Genomic DNA, 27326 nt, shown 5'->3' with positions numbered 1-27326 from the left:
TATATGAAAAATTATTTTCAGGCAAAAATAATTTTCTTGTGGCTACAATGCAAATTGTAAAGAAGCCTGTGAAAGAGACAAAATCAGTTACTGGTGGAGGTGCAGCTTAATGTAGTTACCTACCTTCAACTATAAAAATAAAGCCAAAGCAAATACATACTTTAAAGTAAAATATTTTTACAATAAATTAATCACATAAGAAGCCATGATGACTTTCTTTTGATGCCAGTTTGAAGAAAAAACACTGCTCCCATGTCATTCATAATTATGTCAGGCTTCCCTCAAGAGAGAGATAAAGAGGAAAAAAAAGCACTTGTCCTCAAGGGAGATTTAAAAAAAAAAAACAACTCCATTTTGGTTCTCATTCATAATCTAAGAGATGAATGGAAAGAAAAGGGGCAATGCAGCTGACACAAATGTGAGATAAAAACAGGAATGGCACACAACTCTGGAGCCCTGCATGGAGAGCTGTTCTCCCCACATTAGCCACAAGCCCACACAGAACCCAAGGAGACCCAACTTGTGGGATCCACTTCAATTCAGCTAATCCTGGTGGCTTATTAATTCTTTTGGTTTGTTTGTTTATTTTAAATGCAAGCACATTTTTGTGGGCATTCAGTTTTCAGAAGCCACATAACCTGAAAGGGGCTGGATTTAAAACTCTACAAAAGTATCACTGCTGAGACAGCTTAGAGCAGCACCCTGAAAACTTGTTCAGATTTCAAAATGAAGGCTTTATAAGACAAGAATTACCACACACAGCACTTGGAACACATTAAAAGATTGTGCTTCTTAGTGTAAGAGTATTTTTCCACTTGTTAAGGTCTTGGAATAAATATATTTGAAGGATCTTTCTGCTAAAAGAACAAGAAATTAGCTATGTCCTATTATTAACTTATGTTCCATTGTAACTTTACTTGAAAACGCTTTATTAATTTTCAGAATTAACTCTCTAAAATAACTATAATAATTCACACCAACTTGCAGGGACAGCCTAGATATTTAAAATAATATAACTAAAATTTTTCTTACTCTTCTTTTTTGTTTCCAAAAATAATGCATTAAACAACTTACTAGGATATTAAAAGGATTTTTTTTTTTCCATTTTGGTTTTAAAAGGTCAACATGAAAAAATAACTGCTGAACAATATATATTTAGGTGGTATTTACATAAAAAGCTCTTTTTTTTTCCAATCAGCTTTTTCTCTGGCAGGGAGACAAGCAGTCACTTCTAATTGCCAACACATCCCACAACACAACATACTGGCCACATCCCTAAGTCCTAGGAACAGCATGAGTTCTGGGCAAGGAGAAAGCAAATTCACTGTTTCTTCATGCACCTTATTTCCTCCATAAGATTTTTGGGATCCTCTAGAGGGAATGAGGTGTGTGAAACGACAGTAATGACAATGTTATGACATTGCTGAATATCAAATTCAGTCAGGCTCACCTGTTCCCAGAGACAGCCCCAGGAGATGTCATGAGGGAGGACACAAGAATCCCGTGCCTGCACAGCACTGCATGAGGACGTGAGTGCCACCTGACCATCAGCAGTGTAACCTCAGGTCTCTTTACATTCACTACCATGCACAGGTGCATAAATATAGCAGGATATTTTTTCAAGTTCTTGGCAATACATTTTGTGCATCTGAGTTTGGAAGATGTCTCTAACATTTTAAATACTTAGTGGCAAGCTTGCTATAGGAAACAGTCAACAAACTAAAAGAAAATTAGAATTGGATTGAAATAATTAGATACAAGAGCTCCTGTTAGAGAATTATTTCATTCTTTAATGCTTATTATTATTTATGTGTATAGCTGGAATAGTCCCAGGTTTCTATCAGCTTCTGCCAACAAAAGCTGAGTGGAGAGGGAAAAATTGTTGAACAGAAGACATAAAATATCCTTAGTGCAAATGAAGATCAGGTTTACATACTTTGTCACACATTCATTAAATCCACACAGTCTGAGCTACATTTACTCTTTTATTCTGTCACCTGACAGTTACTTTGCATTGCATGGCAGGGCCAGGTTGAGAACAGGCACAGAGAAACCAAAACACTGTTAGTGATGAACTGTAGAGTGTTCTTCTCCAAAAGAAGAAATAGTAGGAAAGAACCTGGCCACATTCCTTTCTGCAGCTTTATAAGCTATTTGAGATCACAAATAACCTTTACCAAACCAATGATTTCTCATCTGTTAATGAGATCCTTGCAAGTCCTTCCAACTGAAACTTTTAAAAAGTGAATTTTAATATCAGACCATGCACAACTTGCTGTTCTGTTGTATTCTACTCACCCAGGTAGTGTTTGTACTTTCACAAGCCTCCCTCCTGGGGTATTCCTCTAGCTGTAAATTTAAATATGCCACCACTGAATGCTGTGCACTGCCCACCTCAGCACCACTGGGGACAGCATCCACTGATCCACTTAATGCTGTTGTTAATGCTGGCTTCAGGCTACTGCCAAATTACCTGGAAATTGCCTGGAAAAACTGGTCTCTTGGGTGTACAGATATGCTCTGCATGACTTCTGCACATTTTTAAGATGGTACTAAATGGAAGTGCTCACAAAATATCGAAGGAATTATGTACCTGGATGTACCTCTCAGGGTCAGGCAGTGCTGTTGCTCATTGCAGGTATATTCTGCAACAGGGAGGCAACAAGTAACAGAAGTGCTCTAGACTGAAAGATTTGCAACACTGGAACATGGAAGTAAGACAGAGAGGAGGTCATGAAGGCCACTTTTTTTTTTTTTTCAGCACAGGAGCAATGCTGCTGGACTGGGCTGAAAGGTTATGAGGAAAATATAGGTCCTTTTTCTGAGGCAGCTGAATTTACCTCACTGCCATCCTCAAAGCACTCTATTCCATTACTTTTGCACATTTTCTAGGCTGCATAGCAGCTCACTGTTGCCCCATATTTTACATCTATATAAAATATATGATGTCTATAAAAGTATAATTCTCACCTGGTACACCCAGAGGAGCCACACCATCAGTGTGACAATACTAAGTTTCAGGAATTCAAAACCCAGGGAATAAACTTGTGCCTGCGGAAGAGTTGGCAACAGTATATATTGTTGTACCAGGAGAGGTTCTGGGGATTGGTGAGATAAAGTGAGAATGGCGAAGACAGGAAGGGAAAAATCCCTATCCTGTGTGTATTTATAGAAACATATAACACTGTTTTAAACAGATTTGTGACAAAAGGAAGATTTTAGTCAGTGTTCTGGAAACTCCATTCTGGTTCCTGGGTGCTGGAAATTGGACTGCATTCCACTTGTACTTTTTTTTTAGCTGAATTTGTGCTCTCCAACTAGTCTCGCTGATGTGCTCAGCTGAATAAGCTACCACATATTGTATTGCCTGTGGAAAGTCTCGGGGTAGTCAAGCCTGCTTCAGAATAAGGATTAAATTACAGAGCAGAAGTTTGTGAAGATTGAAAAAGCTTAGTATGACAAGCACCTTGAACAATCACTGGCATGAAAGGGCCAAACCAGTATCTGAATTCCCAGAACATGAAGTTCAAAAAGAAAAGTTGCAATGAATTTCACTATAGTTTGACTCAAGGTAAATACTTGATTAAAGAAGACATCACAGTCTGTAAGCTCTGTAATTTTCTTCACACAAACTAATCATTCCAGCTCTCTTCCACATATTAATTTTCAGTTTTATAGCTTTCAGTGAATTCTTAAATAACATTTACTTTTTCTTTGCATGCACTATTTATTTTTATTCATACAGACATCCAATAAAAACTAAAGAAACGCTACACTGTATTGTAATAGCAGTCAGACATAATCCCAGGGAGACAAAACGTATTTCACTAATTTCATTTTTGTGACAAAGAGGCAACTAGGGAAGAAATATGACCCCATGTGTGAGATAGCAGCCTAGACCTGGAAAAATGAATTTGAGGTTCTCTTTTACCATTGTTTTCCCATTTTATTTTGGGCAAGCAGAATTTCCCAACCCTTAAACAACTTGATGCCATTCACTAACACTCTGCATAAAGCAGGGCACCCAAAGAGGCTCCTGTGCCCCAGCTCTGCTCCCATGAAAGGAGTGTCACAGCACACCCTACCTCCACATCGTGGTGCTCTTTACAGAGAGGCAGAAGGGAAGAGGGGCAAATTAAGTATTCCATTTACCCCAACAGCGTGCAGAGCAAACTCTTCCCACAATTCTCCTTCATCCACGTGCTGTGGGAGGCCGTGTCACCTCCCCATGCTTCACATGCCTGTGTTTTTCTGGTTGTGTCAAGATCATTAGTGGAGATGGAAGCTAATGCTGATATGGTTATCTGTGCTCTGATGGTTGTACTGAAACTCATTTCTTTTACACAGAACATCAAATGGGCGTTGAATGCTGATGAAGTGGTTTTTTATTATCAATCTGTGCTTCTGGGCAGAGAATCATAAATGCTAAAATATCTAAGTACTCCAGAGCAAACTTCAACAGTTTTTGCCTTAAGGTCCATCTCACAGATGATGTAAGATAATATTGCTTCAAAATTTCTTTTTTTATCTTCACAAGTACAGTATCTGACCTAAAAATTTCATAGGAGGCTATTTATAGTAGCTACAAGAGTTATTTTTCATCAGAATGTGCTTGTATATTTCTCTGAAAGATTATCTCACATTCTGCTGGTCAAACCGCTGGAACACAGTGATTACACAGCATCTAAATCACTATCAGCAGCATCTCCTCAGGCAAGCTGGCTCGTGGAGAGAGGAGCTGTCTGACAGGCATTTAAAGGGTAGCAGTTTTGCAACACATTTTAACAACAAGGCAGGGGAGAAATCACAAAACGCAAGACATTTTCCCAGCTTACCTTTAAAATTCAGAAGTAGTGTACCATAAAAATAACCCAGCACATCAGAACTCCATATTTAAAACTGAAAAACCCCCGCGTCCATGTTGATGCTCAAGGCAGATTGGTCTAGAGAGGTAAAATCAACTTCTAAACTCCCAGCCATATCTGCTGACAGAAAACACTTCCAGAAATCTTTTCTGCCCATGCATCTGGCATGCTCAGAGCTCCTGCTCACCACTGTCCATGTGCCCAACACCCTCTCCTGCTCTCCCTATCCCATCCTGGCCTCTGTAGACCCAGATAGCCCCATGGCCACTGTTAAGGAAGGAGCCAATCCTTGCCAACACTTGACTGTTCACTCCAGTCTCTCATTTCATTGTCCCACGCCCAGAACTGATGTGATTTGTCAGCCCTCTGCTATTCCCTCCATTGCCACTGGATATTCATAAGAACATGGGATTTAAGTTGGAACAGGATTTATAAGGTTCTGGTTAGTTCTGTACTACTGCAAATAAATATCTCCCATTTCTGAGGCAAGTGGTTCTGAGGTAAGTGACCTGCAAAGGTAAAGTCATGTTAGTAGAAACACAGCAATGTACAGCATTTGTGGATGCACCTTTAAGAAGCAGAGAAAATTGAGATTTAAGATCAAAGTAGGAAGTCCGTGGTACTTTCCTGTGCTTAAAATAAAATCAATTTAAAGAAACATACAGCTGGAAGGAACACTAGCTTGATAAAATCACAGTAAATTAGGAGTCCTTTAAGGCAATGGATGGTGTAGCTTCTTCCTCAGAATTAGGCACTTCAAATATTGACAGAACTTGTAAAGCACAATCAATATATCAATTCCTTTGTGAACTATTAATTATATATATTGCTGATGAATAATCATTTAATTAACATAATGGGGGCTTCAGTGAAAAGGCCCTCTACCAAGCATACTGGACCTAAAAATAGCAACAGCTTTTCAACCATGAGGCTTTGCATGAAAATGCAAATGCTCAACTTCTGGTCTTAACACTTGTTACATCACTCGGGCAATACAGAGCTTTGCTTAGAAAGGTTTTGCCCCTGATCACTGCAGTACTGCCATATATGATTTGTTCCTCTAAGGCAAGGTGACGAGGGGTTTGGTATGGATTACCTGAATCAGTTCATCAAGCTCTGTTGCATTCACACAGGAATGCTGAGATACAAACGTCTGCTTCTGAATCACAATGGTGGTTCTCTGGGAGGTCTCATGAGGCTGCTCCAGGGCTTTAAATACTGTTGCTCCAATTATTAAATACACGACTACCACCAGAAAAATTGTTGAGACTGTCTTCCATTTCATAACATTAATGGCCGAATCGCTTTCCTCCCGTGAAGCGAGCACGGTAGGCTTGGTGGAAAATGATAATCTTGGTTTGGAGTTCTGAGTGGCCGATTTGGGATCCAGCAAGTCAGGTGCCGCCACTGGCAAAAATAGAAAAAGAAAGTTAACGTTTACAGTGCCACTCAGATTTCACTAACTTAACTTCTTGCCAAGAGATTAATTGAACTCCGTTGCCTCTAAGTGAAATTCTTAAACAGCTGAATCTTTCTCTGAACCTCACGACACCTTACAACAGATCTGTTGCTCTGAGTTAGCAGTGTCCATTTTACACACATATGCACATTTGCAGCATTTTCTATGTCTGTCCCCATATGATATTGAATCATTTCCCCTACACCCTTGCATTTCACTAAATTACTCTATGGTAGTGTTTGCTGCAGAGATTCTTTACATCGGCTGTTCTCTCAAGCACTGCTAAGCATCTTTCCAGCGGTGTTCTACCTCAGCATTACAAAAGTATCAGGAAAATACAAAACCTTGTCTCTCTCACCTATTTAGTCCTATGCTCCAACAAATGCTCTCGGAGAACAGCTGTGGGATCACTTCTAAACTCCCCAGACACAACAGTAAAAATAAGACATTGCTCTTCATACCAGTCTTAACAAGCTAATTGTTTATTGATTACACCTTTCAGAAAACAGTGGTACAACATGTGTGTTTCCTGGAAGAGCCGTGCATGTGTTAGAACAGGTATTTCTATTTACAGCTACAAAACCCCATCGGGTTCGGAAAAGAGTGGCTGAGTGTGTTAATCGAGTACTTGGATAACTCATGTGACTACCAGTAACTACATGGGCACTAAAAAAAATCCTCCACATCAAGTGCAGGTAAAGGTCTCCTGTGGGAAGACGGTCACAGCAGTGACCACACAAGCTATATTTAAATTGTTTTGAAGAACCAGCACGTTTTAAATGGTCATGACAGCTCTTCCAGCCGGTGGTGGGAAAAGCTCAGATCTAAATCTAGCAGAAAGTCTCCCACAGGACGGCAGAGATGGGATGCAGGGAAGGCGGTGATTCTTGGCAGAGTCACAGCCTGGGAACCCGCCGGGCTTCGGCACACTCCGAGAGAAGGGGTCGGGGGGAGAGTGGCAGCCCCAGCCCGGGCCGAGCGGGGACCCGGGGCACCCCCCATAGCCCGCGGGGTGGGAGCCGGGCGCTCCACGCGTGCCGCGGTCACTCCTCCCACAGCTCCGGCCCCCGCCCCACGGGCACCCGGGGATCGGGCACAGCCCCCCCGTCCGGCACCGTGACGGGGGGAGCCCCTTTCCCGCCGCCGCCTTCTCTCCCGTGGCAACCCCCGAGCCCCTCCGAGCCCCCAGGGCCGGTGCGGGGAGCGCTCTCAGCGCGGCCGGGGCCGCCGAGCCCGCCCGGAGCAGCGCAGCCCCGCCGCGGCCGCCGGCGGCGAACAAAGGAGCGGGCACCGGGCACCGCCGCTGGCCCCGCCGCCGCCTCCCCGCGGCCGGTGCAGTGTGCCGGGGGGCGGCCGCCGCCCCCGCGGGAGCAGCCGCGGTAGCCCCGGGCAGCCGCCGCCGGCTGGGATGCTCCGCCGCGGGGAGCGGCGCGGGGGCGAGGCGGCCGGCGGCGGAGCCGGGGCGCGGCAGAGCGGGGCCGGGAAGGGAGGGAAAAGGAGGCAGGCGAGGTACAAAGGAGCCCCGGGCCGCCGCGGGGAGCATCCCGGGGTCCGGTGCGGGGGAAGCGGGGGCGCATGCAGCATCAGCAGAGCTGGGAGCGGGGAGGCACGCCATTGTGCTCGTACTCACTTCTTATTTACCGACCCGGTGCCCTCTCCTCGCTCCACGGGCAGGCATTTTTTCTATGCTTGGGTAGATACAGTTAAAGCAAATTAAAAAAAAAAATTAAAACAAAAAAAACGGAAAAGAAAAGAAAGGCAGGAGCAGACCGAGAGGAAGAGGCTGATGGATGGGTCTGGAGGAGAGGGAGCGGCAGGGGCGGGCGGGCTGGCAACGCGGATCCCGCCGGCTCCCCCCGGCCCCGCGGCGTGCGAGGTGCCTCACGTCGCGCATCGCGCATCGCACATCGCGGCGCTCCGTGTGTGAGTGCGTGCGAGAGTGTCCGTGCGAGTGTGAGAGCCGCCGTGTGTGTGTGTGCGCGTCCGTGCGCGCTCCGGTGCGCCGGGCGTGCGGAGCAGCCCGAGCCCGGCGGTGCCTTTTGTGGGGCGGCGAGCGCCGCTCCGCTGCTGCCCCCCCGCCCCTCCGCGCCCCTTCCGCGCCCCCCGCCGGCGGGGGGGCAGCGGCTCCGCACGGCTGCCGGCCCGCCGGGGCTGCGCGCCCCTCCGCGCCCCTCCGCGCCCCTCCGCGCAGGCTGCCCGGCCCGCAGCTGCTGCAGGGGCACCGGCGGGAGATGGAAGGAGAGCCGGGGGCAGGGAGAGCGGTACCTGCGGAGAGCAAGGTCTCGCCTGGAAACAAGTGAGGAGAGAGGAGGGAGAGAGGGAGGAGGAGAGGGCACCGGCCAACCCCGCCGGCGAGGCTGGACCTGCCGGCGGTCCCCGCTCTAGCTCCGCACCCGGTCGCCTCGCCAGAGCCTCCCCGTGAACTTTTGAACGGTCTGAAATGTCACCCAGTTAGGAGGAGATGGGGGACAAGAAGGGACACCTCGGCCCTCGCCGGAGAAGGGCGCGGGGCTGAAGGACCAGACGGTTCCATCCTTCCCGGCTCGGCCTGATTTTAACCCGGTGCTTGACAGCCCTGATGTGTTGCTGCAAGGAGTTAACTAGGTGGGATCTAGGAGTCAGGGATGGTAGCTGCTCTCCTATCGCACGCACCGCCTGCGCACCGCCCTCTTCCATTTCAGTCTGATAGATACATCAGAAACGCTGCTTCAACTGTGCTTTCTGCCACTAAAAAGCCTGAAATTATCCTTGCTATCTTTGCCGTGGGCTAACTCCCCTATTTCCCAGTCATCTGTCACCTGCGACTCTATCCATGGGTCAGTTGTTCACACCGAGGTGAAGAGCGTGAAGACAAATCCTAGAAGAGGATTTGCCAAAAGAAATCAAAAACTGCCCCCACGACCACTCTCTAAAAAGTCTAAAAAATTACTAACCGTAACAAATGGGTATAAGTCTCAAACATTTAAAGCCAGAGGCTGTATCTATAAAATGGCCAAAGACAGTCATACATCGGGTGTTTAATGGGCTATAATCCCGCTTAAATCAGCAGCACCATCAGCAAACACTTTAGAAGTCACTTATTTTAACGCTTCTCCATATCAATGTGACATAATACAAATGAGTGTAATATTGAGTTCCTTAGGACTCCAATTTCAGCAACATCAATCACACCACTCTCACCCAGTGCATCCACAAGTCTCCACAAGATGCAGCACAGGGCAGGAAGCTGCCTCTGCTATTTCAGAGCAAGCTGTAGCTCATTGCTGCCCATCCCTGGAAACCGGCAGAGCACTTGTCGAGCAGTGAGAGCAGCTGGGCCCAGTCCAACAGCCCCTTGCAAGCAGATCTTTGGTCACAGGGCTGGCTTCATCAACACAGTCCCAATACTCAAACACAAGAGAAATGTCTGCTTCTGACTACTGATACTCCCTCACTCAAGGAATTCTCAAAGATTAAAGGCTCTCACACTGGAATATTTTTAATATAAAATATCCCCCCCAAATAAAAACCCTCATCTTTTCTCCTTTCTCTCCAGCAGATTTCTTAATGATTTTCTAATTTTCTCAGCCTATGTAAACAATTCTTATCTCATGGAAAAGAATGATTTTTCAGGATTTCTTTGAACACCCTATGGGAAAATAGGTGTGAACATTGTCCTCCATGCTGACCTGTGTCTCCATAAAATACTCTGGAAAATAGTGCTACATGCCTTTCTTTAGCAATCTAAATATTTTGAATGAGATTTTGTTTTTCCTTGAATGAAGGAATTATTATTAAAAGCTTAAAAAGGGTCATATTTATTGTCTACAAATTGAAATCCATGGGAAGCCTTCCAACAGCTTCAGGAGGGTTTGGACCAGGCCTTAAATTTAGGGATTCCACCCAATAGGAAGAAACCATTTTGAGATCCACTCCAGGAATGACTGCATTGGTGCCTTAACCTTAAGACCTGGAGAGCTATCTCTGGGAAAGCAGTTATTTCCATTAATTACCATATCTCCAATGTCTACTTTCAGTTTACAGTTGGCTGATATTTTCCACCTATTGTGACCCCAGTCGTAATCTTCAGCTGGATCCTCATCTTACCACATACTTTGAGTGGACTTGAGCTGTGCATTCTCATCTCTATCAGGGATTTAAACACTCCACATACAGCAATGATCTTCAAATTCAACAAGAAAACCAGTAATTCTTTTTGTACTCTACAATAAAAACTATTATGAACAGCAACTCCTGTTTTCTGGAGACCTTTTACAGCATCAGCCTTTTCTTTATGGAGTCATGCCCACTATATATATTATTATTATTATTATTATTATTATTATTATTATTATTATTATTATTATTATTATTATTATTATTATTTGCAGTGTACACCATACATTGTTTGAATATTGTGTGTGCCATTTTTCCCTCAAATTTGGAACTGACATTCAACCAGCTTGATGCATCGGGCCTGAGCTTTGCTAAACAAACACACCTAAATGCAGGACTGACAAAACTTCCCATTAACCAACAGAAAAAAAATTAAGTAGTAAAAGGGGCTAAAACACAGAGCTTCAGCTTTGCAAGCAAATGGATTTGCTGTTGAGCCAAGGAGATTTATCTGAACAAAGTTGAAAAAAAAATTTTCCAAGATTAAGTATAAGCAGGTTTGTGTATTTCACACTAACATGAGAAAAACTCACAGAGTACAGGACTGTCAAATGCTGTCTAAAAATGTACTGGCATGAGTTTGGGATGACCACAATACTCACAGACGGTGGCTGCTGGAAGCTGCTCAGCTCTTTGAAATGTTAAAAGTAGGCTCAGCCAGGAGAGACAGGCATGCAGCATGCAGAGGAAGTCAAAGTTGCATGATAAACATAGCAATCCCACACTCATGGAAATAACAGCTGCAGATGATCTAAACGTAGCTTTGATAGGACAGGAGGTCACTTGCAAGGAAATAGTTATTCCAGAGAAGTATTACCCTATAAAGACCAATTTAAAAGTCTCAAGTAAAAAGTACTCTTACCTGTCACTAACACTTTCTTTTCCTCTTCCTAGTTCAGGAGCTATCTCCTCCCTGAGAGGTCATGAAGAACATTTGCTTTGTGCCCAGAGCAAGAGGCTTCTGCTAAGCCCCCACCTCTGTGGGCAGTAAATGCTCTTCTCCTTTAGCCAGCTGTGTAATGGGAGGCACCACGGATTCCAGCCTTCCTCAATCTTATTTAGTTGCCGAGAATTTCTACATTCCCAAAGGACAGTTATGATGAGGGTTCCAGTGAGGGCATTTGCCTCGCTGACTTCAACAGCAGCTTATTCCTGTGGGCACCTGTTTAACTGGCCACAGGGGACCTCTGCCTTTGATCAGTGTATTGCTATAGGCTTTGGGACCTGCTGAGCACAGCATGCCCTCTTCTTCATCACATGGTAGCAGGAAACCTCTGCCTCTCTTCAGAACTTGGCCAGACACAGTTAAAGTCAAGGATAAACCTCTGCTACTGCTAAGTTTTATTACCAGAAAGCTTCACAGAAAAACTACTGGACTTACATAGTAAGTTAATTTTAAGGTTCATTTTACTTATTCAGCAGGACTTAAAAATTACTTGTCTCTTGACTTCTTTGGAGACATTAAAAGATCTCTGTCAGCTCTTTAAGGATAATTATGACATTAAGGCCATGCCATGTCACTGTATTTCACCATTAAACTACTAGTTGTATTGTGCTATGGGAATTTAAACTAAATGAGGGACTAATGGCACACAGCCTGCTTCTCTTTGGAGCAAACAGGAAGGCAGACCATGTTCATCACAGGTGGCAAGGATGCCAGGCTGCTCCAAGTGACTTTGCTGAAAACACAACCTCCCAGCACTGAGGAGAAGGCAACAGGCAGGAGACACTTGCAGTTGAGTGATTCTCAGCCCTTCTCTGCCTCTGAAAATGGTAAAGCCCTAAAATAGACTCATTGAAAAATATGTGATCTCTTCTAATTCACATTTTGAAATGAGTTAAGCATACACAGGGCAACTAGACTAAGTGCTGCAGAATCACAGAATCATAGAATGTTAAGGGTTGGCAGCGACCCTAAAGACCATCTGGTCCCAACCCACCTGCCATGAGCAGGGACAGCTCCTGCTAGATGAGGTTGCTCAAAGCTGTATCCAACCTGGCATTGAACAGCTCCAGGGTTTGGGCATCCACAGCCTCTCTGGGCCACCAGTTCCTGTGCCTCACCACCCCCACAGAAAAGGATTTCTTTGTAATATCTAAATTCAATTTCCCTTCTTTCCAAGTTATACACATTCCCTCTTTTCCTATCACTACTGTTCTTGACAAATAGACCCTCTCCGGCTTCCCTGTAGGGCCCCTTCAGATACTGAAAAGTTGCTATGAGCTCTCCATGCTGCCTTCTCTTCTCTGAGCTTCTCTGAACAGCTCCAGCTTTTTCAGCCTATCTTTGTGGGGCAGGTTCTCCAGTCCTGTTATCAATTTCATTACCTCTCTGGATTTGCTCCAAAAGTTCCATGCCCTTCTGATGCTGGGGTTCCCTGATCTGGATGCAGCACTGCAGGTGGGGACTCACCAGAGCAGAGCAGAGGGGGAGAATCCCCTCCTTTGACCTGCTGGCCACGCTGCTTTGGATGCAGCCCAGGGTTTGGTTGGCTTTCTGGGCTGTGGGTGCACATTGCCAGCTCATGTTGGGTGACACCTCCCAAGCCTGTCAGGGTCCCTCTGGATGGCATCCCTTACCTCCAGCGTGTTGACTGCACCACACAATATTAATGAGTTCTACCTCACTAGCAAGTTATTACCCCCACTATGAGCACCTGTCCCACAGTATGACAAATCATTTATTCAGCAGAAAAGCCATTGTTTCTCACTTCATCAATTACTAGAAAAAACGTTTACACGTGCTCATCTATTTTCATACAGCTCAGTTGTCAGTCTTAATTACGTTCTAATTCTTTCCATTGCTTGTAAGCCTTATCTATTTATCCACTTGCAGCAAGAGGGAAGTTGTTTTAGAACCCGTAAAGCATTCACTGTTGTAATTAATATTGTGAATGTGTATTTTTCTTTACTGACTTGCAAATCTCCCAGTGGGTTTCCTCCCTGCCTGTGTCGTGTTATCAGACCTAGTGGGATTTATTTATCACATGTTCTGCCACTGTTTTTTTCATATTTGTTTCCACAAATCTATTATGCTTGGACAGCTTCAGAAGCAATGATTATAACTAACTTTCTGTGCCATTCTCATCCATGATAAATGTGAATTGCCATATGTCACCATTATTATGGATTATTTATACACAGAAAAAATTATGACTACTTTGAATTACTGGTCTCCTTGAAGCTAGTAGTGCTTTGGGATAATTAAAAAATGCTCTTCTGTAATGATGAAAATGTTCTACAAAATTGTTGTTTTGTAATTTGTTTTCCATTTTTGCCATTGTGGTCTCTTCAAACAGGAGGTTGACAATGGGAATATCTAGATTTCATATCTGTCTGTCTACACCCAATAATACCAACCACATAACTGGTTTTCATGATGCTACTGGATAACTTATGAGATGGAAACCTAATCTCCATATTGTCTTTTCAGATTGGAAAACAGCAGGGAATATTTTGAAAGAAAAAAACACACATATGACTGCACACCTCAGGCCTGACAAGAATGGCCAAAGCTTGTGCTGACTCTAAACGGAGTTTTCCTTCAGCCAGTAAGCTTATTTTTAAACTGTGTCTTGATGAGCTGAGGACTTTTTTTCATTTGTAAAGTAATATATCGACATTTTAGGGAACTCTGGAATTAGTGACACAGACATATGACACAACCATCTGTAAATAAAATTAAATACAGACAGAGGACACTGGAAATCACCTAAAATAGCATTAGTGATTTTCTTTTGGAGTAATACAGAAATAAGATTTGGAAGAAACAAAACAAAACAGACAAAGAGAAAATAAGAGAAAACAGCCCTGGCAATACTAAATATCATGCAGGGCTAATGAAAGAACTTGCTAGCAGAAATAAAGAACACAAATGAGGTGATGATTAAGTATCATCTATGTTTTGAAACCACCAGATTCTACCCTACCTGGTTTTAGTCATAAAAGTGTAATGAAATCTACGAATTATTTTCAAATACGCACAAGAGGCTGTTTTGTGGCAAACTCTGTGTTCAGTTGCAGAGAGATATGTCTGGAAAGGATGTTACAGATTTTTTTAAAGAAAGATAGCATTTGATAGTCTTTTATTTTTTTTTAATTCAGTAGCTTGTTCTAGTGCTTGTTCTTTCTGCTGCAACAAAGATGCCACTAACACCATACAGGCAGAAATGGGTGAGTAGAGCCCAGTTTTCATAAGGTATTCGGGCAGCAAGAAACATAAATTCCTCCCATTCAAATGCATCATGGATTGACATTGCTCAGCACTTCCATCCTTGAAGGCATTTCTTTCTATTTTCTTTAAGGCATGATCTTGAAATTCAGGGCTTGGTGATTTAATCTTTGACTGGCAGTTATGGACTGTGCTGGCAGGAGAACAGGCTACAGGGTCATACTCATCTTTTTAGCTTTAAAGTGGCTTCTAATCTATACTTGTGCTAGAAGAAAGGTCTTTCTGTTGTGTCCTGCCACTGATGTTAAGCATGCAAGGAAATTCAGCCACGGGCTTGTACAGTTTTATGTTTTATTTTCTGTTGGTAGATAGAACATTAAAAGCTGGACTCTGGCTCCAAGGAAAATATAGGTAGAAAATACAGGGCAAGATTGGCCCATATTTTCCTCTTTCACAGCAAATATAAATATACCCCAGATGTAATACCCCAGGCACCAAATAGAACCAGATGCGCTTAGGGCTGTGACTGGTGAGAAAGTTATTTTGTATGATCCCCTCACATAAAACAGCTAAAATTAATATTATGAAATTTCCATTCCATTTTAGCAGCCTGGACATAAAATTTGTTCTATTTCTAAAATTCTCAGCAGATTAATATTTTTGTAATCATTTGCCCAAAAAGATTAATTGCCCCATAACATAAAAGGTCAAGCAAAATTGTAAAAGAATCTTTATGTTAGTGTAAAAGGCACTCTTCAATAAAAATAATTATTTTTTTAAATTATTTATATTGGTAACAAATATGTCATAAGTGACCTCCCTCCTCCCTAACAATTTTTGTAAACTTTTTGTGATTTTGTGTATGTGTGTGTTAAAAAGGGGACTATACCAAATTAATGAGTATGATTGCCAGGAAAAAGTTAATAGAAAAGCCATAAAGAAACCAATTCCTGAAATTATTGCTTTCTTAGTTTTTCATATTCTCCCTCATAACAACTTCGGATATTACAAGGACTACGACTCAAAAAATTTACCTAGGGCTTTATCCAGTAGGAATGTCTCAATGAAAGAAGTACAACAAAAGCAGTGAGTAAGAAGCCCCAGGCTGAATATTTGCACCAGATTCTTGGGGACTTATTGGCAATTTCTTTATTTTAGAGGGAAGATCTGGTGATTTTTACTAACTCATAAAAATTGCCTAGAATATTTTGGGAAGTCAGCTCTGATCACAATATTATAACTCGTAAAGTAGATTTCAGTAAAGTGTGGGGAAAAGATCCATCCCTTATTCCTAACTTACAGGGTCACAGGGAGTGGGTTCTTCATCTTGCTAGCAAAAATACATGTAGTCCAGCTGTGATGGATTTTGAATATCCTGGATATGTCTGCTGTACATCACAGCAGAACCACACACAGGGAGCTGTGTGGGAATTCAGAGCAAGCTGCTGCATGCAAAGGATTGTGCAGCATAGCACCAAGGTATTGCCAGCTTCTGGAGGAAGGGCAGGTATGGTCTTCCCAGCAGCACACTCAGATTGGGAACCCTGACCCCTCAGCATGGTAAATTTCCTTAATTGTGATACTTCCATGGCATGTAAGTGTTGCCTCCAGAACTGCAGTTCTGGAGTTACCTTTTTGTCAGATACTTTGGAGAGTTTTGTATCATTTTGCAGGTGAAAGACGTAACATCTGACACGGACAGAGGTGTCTGAAAGCAAAATAATGATCCCTAAAAAAAGCAATTTATTTTAATTTCTGTGTGGCTCAGTTTTCACCACTGGTGTTCTTGAACAAGCTTTCCGCTTCTGGACACAAACACACTTCCCACCATGCTGCTCAACATCATGCCCAGTTCTTATGCCCAGTTGATCCAGAAAATAGCTCTTTATTTGGCTTCTTTGGAAGGCTAGAGGAACAAACTTTATGAAAACAGTAGATATGATTACTGCTTTCTTTGGAAACATAAATAAAAGAAAAGCCTCCAGATTTTACATAATAGTGCAATGATTGCAAGAATCTCTCAGGATAAGCAAAAAGGACTCTAATTATTTCTTCTGCATAAAGGTATTTCTTCTGCATAAAGGCATTTAAATTCACATCTTTAACCTTCCTGGGGAGAGCCTATCACTCCAGCATTCAAGTTAGCCCAGTTCAAGCAAGCCACACTTAGAGATCATTGATCCTAGTACTTTACTGGACTCCAGGGCACTGCCTTGTGATTTTATCTGATCTCTAGGAAATATTACTGAGCTGTATTTTTTGTTCTCACTTACATATTTATGCACAAGAGGTTTTACACTTGAGTTATATAAATAGCAATACACTCACATGGGTGCTTAGCAAGTTTCACCTCCCTCGCCACCAGCAGAAGGAATTTTACTGAAAACAGGTAAATGACCTGTTTACCCCCAGAGCAAGTACTGAGCTTGTCAGGATGTTTTGCCTTCCTATTGCATAAAGGGTTTCTTCAGAGTCAATTAGCTGCTGACTTCCAGCTGAGCTACAGTGTCACAGAAGGGCACTCCAAAGGCATCTTCACAGAGCAGAGACTAACCTGTATCAGGCAGGATGCAGGAGAACTGGATCCAGCACCAGAGGGCTGTGGTAAGTATTCTGGAAATTATTTTGGCTCCAGTCCCTACTAGCTACACAGGAAAGACAAACCACTTTGCAGCTTAACCAGAATAGGATGTACCTATAACATGTTTTACTGTTTCATTTCTCATGCCTCTCTCCAGAAATACTCACTGATAATTCTTTTAACAATAACATTTTAGCCCAATAAATTAGTTTTCTTTTTGACTGAAGGCTAGATAGAGCAAACACAGACTTCAGGATGGCTGACAAACCAAAAGCAGCTGTGTCCTAGGTATGTGGCAAATCCTTCAGTGTATGTCAGTATGTACATTCCTGAGCACTCCAAATATCTCCTCTAGCTCATAAGATTCAGTCTACTAACCAGAAAAAAAAAAAACCAGATTCCACGTAGGAGGTTAGTCCTGCACTATTAATGTTAATCTGAACCTTCCCAGAAGGCATCAGGAATAAGGAGATGGCATAAAACTTGGGGAACCACCCTAGGTTTACGACAATCCCATAATCCAGGAGGTGTTGAACTCTAATGTAATCCCAGTTCTTCCTGTAGGATTAAGGATTCATGAGGTATGAAATGGACAGAGGGAGAAGGAAAGAAAATATTCCTAGCTTAGTGATTATGCATTTTCTTGGCAGAAGAATTCATGAGTTCCTGCCCCAAGGACTGTTTATGTATTTTAACCAATGACAGTTTCAATAAAAATCCAAGTAACAAATTACATCTGATCATCTCTACAGATATTTATCACTAATAGTCATCATCAGTCTTAGTCAGCAAACACTAGGTTGACATCATCTGCTTTCACATTCTTTACCAGGTTTACTTGTTTAGCATGCGAGAAGACAAACCATCAAGGGTGCTGCAACACGCAGAAAATTCCTGCTAACTCAGTTCAAACAGAGTAATTAACAGAATTAATCAATTTCAATTGAATGAGATCAAAGAAATCTCCTATCAGTTGACTGTTTAGAATAACTCAAGGAAGATTAATTTCTATTCTAGTGTTCTCTTGATCCCAATAGGTTGTTGATGAGAGGAGAGTAGAAAGCAAGCTTTTTATCATCAATCACTTTCGTTATTACTTGACTACCTGCTGTGTACAAGGATCCACACATTCCTCTATTTTTAGACAAGAAAGCAACCTGTCAATAAGTGCTGAACCGCTTGCCATTCAAAATGACCATTTAGGGAAGAACATAAGCATAGTGGCTGCTGTGTAGAATATTTAATAGGAAGTTATACATGGAAAAACACAACTTATACTTCAAGCATCCCAGCTGTAACAATTACTGATGTCTTAACTGCAATGAATCCTCAGTGCACCACTAGCACACAAAAGATACCTGTTTTATGTACATATAACTGCACTTACACCCTAGCTATAAGTTCTAGTCATTACTTATGCAGAATGTATAATGTCAGGCTGGAGGCTGGAGGGTCACCAGCTTGTGAAAGGAATTACATGGTCTAGTTGCCTTCAACAAGGGAGGACAAGGGTAACTGACCTTGTCTCTCTTCCAGTCCTGACTCACATCTCATCAGTTACTGTGTATTGATGCAGCACATTTTATTTGCATCACTAAAATAAAATCAGCCATCATTATCTCTCTCTTTGGTCATTATCTCTTGATTTCACCTCAGCTCTTCTGGGCTTTGGGCTTAGTCAACTCAATGATTTAAGAGTCACCATGCTCTGCACTGATGCTTTCAGTTTTAGTTAAACACAGCAGATGCAGACCAAAGGTAGAGCCTGACTTCTCTGTGTGGGGAAAGTCAGTCACCCACAAGAGGAAGTCACAGTGGTCTTACAGGAACTGCTAGCAGCTAGGCATCGAGCAACACCAAGGAAAGGAAATGAACTAAACTCTGTCAACCACTGGGATTTAAATCTCTCAAGGAAGGAAGTGTCCACACTTCAGGTTCCAGGTGTTGTTTTGGTGGGCTTTTTTTTAAAGTGCTTAACAAGGATAGAGTAAAAAATGCAAAGAAATGGAGGAAAAAGGAGGAGAATGAAGTCACCACTTAGTGCAAGTCAGTGCTCGAAACATCCTCTCAAGAGACAGGAGAGGAGCTCTACGTTAACATCTTCTTCCTCCCTGTGAATGTTTTAACCAACAAGTCGTTGGGTGGAGTACTCTCAAGCCCCAAATATTTAGCAAGCTGCTTATGATTTCAGCATTGAAGCATTTTCTATTGACACCCATGTCCTAACAGGCCAAAACCCAGCACTTCTATTCCATTTTAATGTGTACCTTACTCAGGCAAATTCCCATGGACTTCAAAGGAAGCCTGGAAACCTGGAGCAGTCGGTTCTCACATTCTGTGTGTCAGTCTGTGCTTATGCTCCCCTGCATGCCTTGGCACGCCCCGGGGTCCTGCTGCACAGAGCCTGCAGACCAACGCCCGGCTACAGCGTGCCGTGGCTCATCCTCCAGCTGGGCCTGGGCTTCCCTTGCCACGGGAACGGGGTCTGCAGGATTCAGGGACAAAGGATTCGAGCACACCTGGGCCTTGCCCCAGTAGAGCAGTGCCACTCAGCCTGCACCTGCTCTGAGCACCAGGAGATGGGGAGCACTCGCACATACCATGGCACAGGAGTAGCCTGCCCACTTAAAGAAGTTGCCATGGATGCTACTTACCCATCATATTTAAAATCAGTGTGTGAATAAAGCCAAAACACAGTCACATATTAATTTAGAATGCCAATTATTCAAAGTGAGTTATTCATTTACTCCTTAACATAAATTTTCTCTTTAGTACAGACTACCAACTTTAGGTAGGTAAGATGTGTGCACTGGCCTCATTACAATAGCATATATATGCTAAAAATTGAGAAGTACTCTCTGTTTCAGTGATTCTTTAAGGTGAAAAAGTACTGTTATGACCATTTTTATCAAAGGGATCTAGAAAACAACGACTTGAGAACACTGTACAAGGACTTTCCTTTGACAGCTTGGGGTTTATCTTTTTGGGTGGTAAATGTGCACTGAGAGAACTGGGCCTTTTTTATCCTTTGTAACAGACATTTCTTTCTAAAATCTCCAAGACATATAAAGAATATTATGATCATGGATAGAAAGTTTCTTTCATCATGAACATTTTAAATACTTGCAATGTCCAGTATACATTTTTCACATTATTCTTTTACAACCGTAATGACAATTTCAATTTTCTTTTTTGTGTGTGTGTATGTGAAATTTCCCTCCTAATTTTTCCTTTGCTGCCTATATCTTAATTTAGTTTGGAGCTTTCTAATCTGTTTTTCTTTCTATCTCCAGATGGTTCTGGCCTTGTAGCTTAGGCATTCTCCCTAGGAGAAGAAGCACCACACATATTTCCAGCTTCTGTCTTCCTCAATAATAAGTAAAATTCTGTTTTCAAGGCCTTGAAATTACATTTCGTTTGTATACAGCTGTTATTGAATTGACTTTGTAACTGTACAACCTGGGCTTTTTTCTCTGTATCCAAACTGATTTAAGGTTTCATATTGATCTGGGTATCAGTATCTAGTTTATAAGCAACAATATCACTCATGCTCAAGGGCACATTTCAGTCATCTCAAATAGGGCTCAATCTGAACAATCTCCTTGAAAAAAGCTTCTTTGCTGTGCAGAATACTTATACTTCATTTCCTTTTAGGTATGGCTTCCCATAGATAGCTTTGTTTCTTGCAAAATAGTAGCTCAATCAAAGGCCAGGAACTGCTTTGTTCCCATTTGTTCTGACAAGTTGAAACTTTTGCATTACTTCTTTGCTCCATATGAGAAGGGAATTGTTGAATGGATTTTTAATTATTTTGTCAACCCTTTTTATTTTTTTTTTACTAAGACTTGCTTGTCAGTCCAATCTTCTGTAGCATCACCTCTTTTCTTTCTAAAACTTGCATTCTCATCCAAAAGTGTTCTCCAGACTGGCACAGTAACACAGCTGCTTCTAAATGTGAGCCAGAATCTCATTTCATATTTCTCTCACAATTTTGATCTCTCTACTGCAATCTGATCTCAAAATTAGGAGCTTATAAACAGCAAAATTAAGGGGTTTTTGAAATATAAATTTTAATTTTTTTTTTAATTTTAAATAAATTTCTCTTTGGAGTATATCACTTGCAATTAATCCTCTCAGAATTTCATTCTTTCAAAAGAGTGTGACTCTCTTGACATTTTTTGTTTTTAGTGCAAACTGGTAATTAGACTGCTCTTCTTTAATTGTAGGTTATTAAATTACATCCACTGCCTGTGGCCTGAGGTTAATGAAAAAAGAAGAGTAGCTAGTTTTTGCTCACCTCACTCTTTAGAAACTTTTCTTTTTGAGGGGAAAAACATTTCTTTAATCCTTCTGTCTGATGAATTTCATGAGAAGCCCAGATGCAACAGCGGCAGTCCGTACCTGCTATTCCAACTCCTTCATCCCTCACATTTTCTTTTGCTTTTTTGGCACCAAACACATGTTATTTTTTCTGCTTCTTCTTCAGATACCATAGAGCACTCTCACTTGTAATTAGTACAAGTGCCTGGGTTGGATCCTATAACCCTGATGAATCTTTCTAATGGTTAACAGGTAAACTAACAAATATTTAGCAGGGATATTTAATACTGGAACTTGGAAGAAATGGAAGCTGATGCTTGTCTTCTTCCTCTTGGTGTTGATTTGTTCTGGTTCAAAGCAACACATTGCACAGGAAATGTTACACTTCTGACTTAGATTGTTTGGGGTCCAGTTGAGCTTAAATCCTTGCTTCAACCTGACTCTAAGATAATCTTTGTGGCCACAGGTGACAGGAAAAAATTTTTACAAGCAGTAAGTCTCCAATAAGTGCATGGAGAGAACTAGTACATTATGCATAGAACCCAAAGTGGCCAGCTCCTTGAGCAGAAAGCCACCAAACATCACACATTTGTGGTAGATTCTTTCAGATGACCTACAAATAGCACTACCCTTGGGGGCCACTGTGTCCTGGTTCCTGATCCTCGCGTTACCACTGTATTAAAGACAAAGATAAGCCCCATAATCAGCTCAGCCCTTGCAGCCTGATTTAACCAAATCAAACAGAGGTTTTGTAAAATCCACCATTTTGCTCATACTGATTATTTTTGTTAGTATCAACAGTACACAGGAGGTGAGTTTTGGCCAGCAAGTGCCATCAGAGCACTGTATGCCAACCTTGGTGAAATTTCAGTGGGGAAAAGTGCACTTAGTTCTAGTCATCAGCGACCCACAAAGATTAATCCAAAGAGGGACAGTAAAGATTTCTAGATGAATCATGTCAAAAGAAACTGGAAGAGCTCAGCTCACTTAGTCTGGCAAAATGAATGCTGACAAGACTCTGATTGCTGTGTGTAGATCAATCAAAAAGTCTTTTTTGAGCTAAGGAACCAGGTTGGCAACAAATTCAGAATTTATTCTGTGAATAAATTTTGGCTGGAAATCACAAAAAGCAAGAGAAGAGCCAACTTTTGGAGCAATCTCTCAATAAGGAGGATTAGAACAAAAACTTAACATTGTAAAATAGAGGGTGGCCAATTTATAGAAAAAAAATTTATCTGACATGCTGCCTGCAAAAACAGGAGTTTGTTCTCAGAGGCTCAGGGGTAAGATGGTCAACTCTCTTGAACCCATAAATCAAATTCTCTAGCAGTCACAGAGCCACATAACTTCAGAGAGCTGTGGGGAGAGTAGGCAGCTCAGCAAGCCCCAGATATTTTAGTGTTCCCTGGTGGGTTTGGTCTGGATGGCCCCTGTTCCTCAGCAGCCTCCAAACCAATGCAGCCCAGCGCCACATGAGCGCTGTAACCCCAGCAAGAGAGTTCATCTGGCATGCAGCTCAAAAAAAAAACCCCAAGTCCTTCATCCCAAACCCTGCCAGCCACACATGGAAATGTAACATTCTTCCAACCCACAGCTCTCAGGTACCAGACTGTCTCTTCTCCAGACTGAGAAGGAAAATCATCTGGAAGAATATCTTTCGGAATAAGATTTTTTTACAAGTACTTGTTCTCTGATCTCTTGCAATTTTAGCAACAGTAGCATTAAGAATACAGTGAATATTTTTATGCTAAATTATTATCATCAGGGTTAAATGCTGTACTGATAATTTAAGAAGATTTGAGATTTAAGACGTAATAACAGTGCCCTGAACTGCATGTTCTACCAAAGTCGAAACACTCACAGCAAGTAAGTGTCAAAGCCAAGGGTATGTGCCATTTATTAATAGAAGATGAAGCTATTGCTGAGTTAAGAAGTAGCCTCAAGTTACTAGTATAATTAAAAACTGTGATTAAATATTAAGATGAATGAAATAATTTAAATAGTGAGCTGTCAAAGTGCCAAGTAAATAATTTAAAGACAGATTTAAAAAGCAGTGGGAACACCCTTTTTCTGCTTTTGCTACTTCTTCATGTTACCAAACCTTTTTACTCTTTCTAATCTAATCCTCACATTCTTCTATGATATTTGCATATGTTAGCAAGGTTACTTTCTCCTACAATATATTTCTGATTATGGGATCTGCTTGCAAACTACAGAAGAGGCTGTCCTTGTTCCTATGTAAAAAAGAAAAAAAAAATATATCATTGGCAATAGGAGGACAACCCTTTCTGGGCCAGCCACAAGGAACAAAATAGATGTTTGTGGATAAAGCAAGGAATATGAGTAAGGAAAGTGGGTATGCGCTGACTGAGTTGTTTGGTTATCCAAATACTTTCTTTTCAAGACTTTTCCATCTCCATTTTCTCTGCTGTTAAGAAACATTTTTCTCAGTTTGGACAAATAATACCTTTTTCTTCTTTCATCAAAAGACATCAGTGGCCAATGCTGATGAAGAGGAAATAAAAACAAAGGCAATTGCTGGCCCTAAAGTAAGACAGAAGTGTGTGCACTGACTGCATGGGTAGCCAGGTGGTCAGAAGATGGATTACTGCAGGTCAGGGCCCTCACCAGGAATATTGAACAGCAGTTAAGAGACAGTTTTACTCTGCTTGATCCAGCACCCTAGCTAGCCTGGCAGTATCAAGTCAATGCCCTATTAGCTCCATAGTGGAGCTGAAAATGGAAGTTCCCATGGGAAGCTTCAGTCAGACCAGTGCTTTTCTATGAGCAGGGGTTTTGTTTGTGAAGAACTGGCTTCTGTCATCAAAGATATTTTAATACACCTCAAAAAAATTCCCCACCATCTCCAACTCATGGGGGAGTTCCCCACAGATCCTTGTTCCCTCTATGCCAGATGTGCATTCCTGATGCCATGCTCTGTCTGCCACCAGCCTGGTGAGGCCACTGGTCTTTCATGAGTGTTGTACATCCCTAGGTGCTCTCTCTGCACAGATGCAAATAGACACCCATAGCTAAAGTACAGGGTATAATTACATCCATGCAGAAAAACTGTGCATGGCTAAGGCACTCTGAAAGGTTGAATAAGCTCAGTAAAAACAAAGATCCTGTCCTATCATTCCCATTCCCATCCCATAGGAAACAGATTTCTGACACCCATTTTAATGTCAGCTTAAAAGTGCCCAATGGATCAGTAAATACATTTTTGAAAAGGCAAAACAGAGGTTTCCATACAGAAGTCACCTAGCTGTAGTATTTTGAAAGAATGTTTGAGAGTTAAATAAAGAAAACAGCAGACTTTCCCCCCATTCTTAACCTGTGCAAGGAAGGTTAAGTTCTTCTCTGCTGAAGAACTGATGATTTTTTGCCTAGAGGTCTGTCATAGAGGCTGCTTTACATCGCACTCTCCAGTCATACAGCTGGAGGCATCCATAGGTCTGCCATCACTGTCCCTCCATGGTTCTGCTTGCCTATACCTTTGAATACACTTGAGGTTTTGTGGAGAAGCTGTTCTCTACCCACACCTAAACCCAGGATGGAGAGCTTTTCCTAGGATTCCCAAATACTTTAGCAAAGCTTGTTGATAAGAATGTTTCCTGGATATGGAAGCATTTTTCTTTCCTGTCATTATACCTCTTTTGAGAGACATTTTATGCCCACCTGTTTTAAATATGATCTTTTAAGCCACCCTATTCGATGCCTTTGCACTTGTGAAGATGATGTTCTCATCCTTGCACAAGGGTTCAGTTTTCTATGGAAGCAGTAGCATCTGTAACTTATAGAGGACTTCTATACAGGACTTCATTCCTCACCTGCATGCCTTCTTTTTACCACACAATAGCAGTCTGGGTGAGCTTTTCATGGGGCTATCCCCTTCTGCTGGATACTTATCTCAGTTGAATAGAAACCTGAATGAGTTTCTTGAATACAAGTCTCCTTACAGTCTGCATAAAGGCAAGATTAATGGAATGAAGCATATAAAAGACCAAAGATGTGTATTTTCAAGGCTGGTAACATACAGTTTCTTCTCACTGAGAATTTTACTTACGGTAAAACAGTTTTTTCTTCTTATTCATATAAAGAATAGGATTTTCAGATGCATTTTTTTATATATTGTGTATTGTTGATGAATACCAGAAATATACCGTTTGCTACAAATTCCTTGTTCATTAAATTACTCTTTTATTACCTTTGGTAAAAAGGCTAAGGTTATATGTCACCTTCTTTTGGATTTTTTAATATCAGGCTGTATTTATTCAGCAAGAGAACCAAGGCTCTTGCAGCAATTGTAAGTAAGATTCCCAGAACACTTCCTCTACAGGCAAACAGCATCACAGTTCATGCGCAGGGGCCAGGCAATTAAATAGAAAAACCATCTTGTTAAACATCTGGAATAAAATACTGGTTTCACTGAGCTTCAGCACTGATCTCCATTGAGTTTTACAATTAATTTTACTTTTATATCATACACTTTGGTAAAGGCAATAATTCTGCCCCACCTTGAAGAGGATAAGTACTGGCACTTTCTCTTTGGTTTTGTGGTCTTTATTTCAAAGGCTGAGAGTGGCCCTTTCTCAGTAACTCACAGAACCACTGTAAAGCCACAACTGTCCCTTCATGTAGAAATTGTCACAGGCTCAAAAAGCACTCAACTACAAACAGCACATACAAAGAGCAAGGGAAGCAGTAGCATGAGGCATCTCCTGAGTGTCTTGCCCTTGTTTGCTGATGTTATTAAAATACTTGATTGTGGGAAAAGTGTGAGAATGCTTATCATTTTTCATCACGTTATTTCTAAACAGACATCTTTCTACTTCAGTCCCAGGCCAGATTATATATGTAACTGTGGTTTTTTATACTCTTGTTGACCAATGGCTTTCAAAAATCCTTAAAATTATTACAACAACATTTGAAAGTAGTCAATGTCTTATCTGAAGCACTAGAGCATCCAACAAAAGGCCTTATGAAAAGCTTAGTAGTAGTAGTAGATATAATTTCATAGAATCATAGGATAGTTTGGGTTGGAAGGGACTTTAAGGACCCTGTAGTTCCAACCCCACTGCCATGGGCTGGACCACCTTCCATAGACGAGGCTACTCTGGTCAACCTATTCCAGTGCCTCACCACCCTCAAAGTAAAGAATGTCTTCCTATTGCCTAATCTAAACCTACTCTCTCCCAGTTTGAAGCCATTCTCCTTTCTCTTGTCTCTCCATGCCCTTGTAAATAGACTCTGTCCATCTTTCTTGTAAGTTCCTTTCAGGTGTACATTGTAATTAGGCCACTCCAAAGCCTCCTCCAGGTTGAACAAACCAAATTCTCTTAGCCTTTCCTTGCAAGAGTGGTGCCCCATCCCTCTCATCACTTTGGTGGCCTCCTCTGGACTTGCTCCAACACGTCCATGTCCTTCCTGTGCTGAGGACCACAGAGCTGGTGGAATACTCCAGGTGGGGTCTCAGCTGAGAGTAATAGTGGGGCAGAATCACCTCCCTAAATTTACAAATTCTATTTTGTTCTTTGAAATAGTCAAAGTTATTCTAGAATTAGCACATTTTTACAAAAAGTTTGTAATGTAAGTTCTGAGTGGTTTTCAAAATATTGCCCTCACCTCAAGTGTTTTATCTCTGACTGCCTTGACTTCTTCAGACGCAAATACTTATTCTGGGAGAGATCAGGCTGCATACACAAGGCTCAGCCAGTAACATGCATGTTACAGGTGGACCCTGCTGGTCTGCCTGCCTTTCTTCTGGACAGCTGG

The 27326-nt window shown here is 41.9% G+C and overlaps 1 protein-coding gene across 1 annotated transcript in view; it reads right to left on the bottom strand.

Moving 5' to 3' along the window:
* Positions 1-8084, bottom strand: part of KCNK2 (potassium two pore domain channel subfamily K member 2) — a 76479-nt gene extending 68395 nt beyond the window's left edge. Inside the window, exons 1-2 of the mRNA XM_063391038.1 lie at positions 7955-8084; positions 5962-6272 (exon numbers count right to left, since the gene is read on the bottom strand). Of these exons, the coding sequence (XP_063247108.1) occupies positions 5962-6272; position 7955 (312 nt within the window). The 5' untranslated portion in view covers positions 7956-8084. The remainder of the gene's footprint in view (positions 1-5961; positions 6273-7954) is intronic.
* Between the last annotated feature and the right edge of the window lie 19242 nt (positions 8085-27326).

Source organism: Prinia subflava, chromosome 2, assembly GCF_021018805.1.
Source record: "Prinia subflava isolate CZ2003 ecotype Zambia chromosome 2, Cam_Psub_1.2, whole genome shotgun sequence".
Classification (NCBI taxonomy): Eukaryota; Metazoa; Chordata; class Aves; order Passeriformes; family Cisticolidae; genus Prinia; species Prinia subflava.
This window is presented reverse-complemented; position numbering and strand designations above follow the sequence as displayed.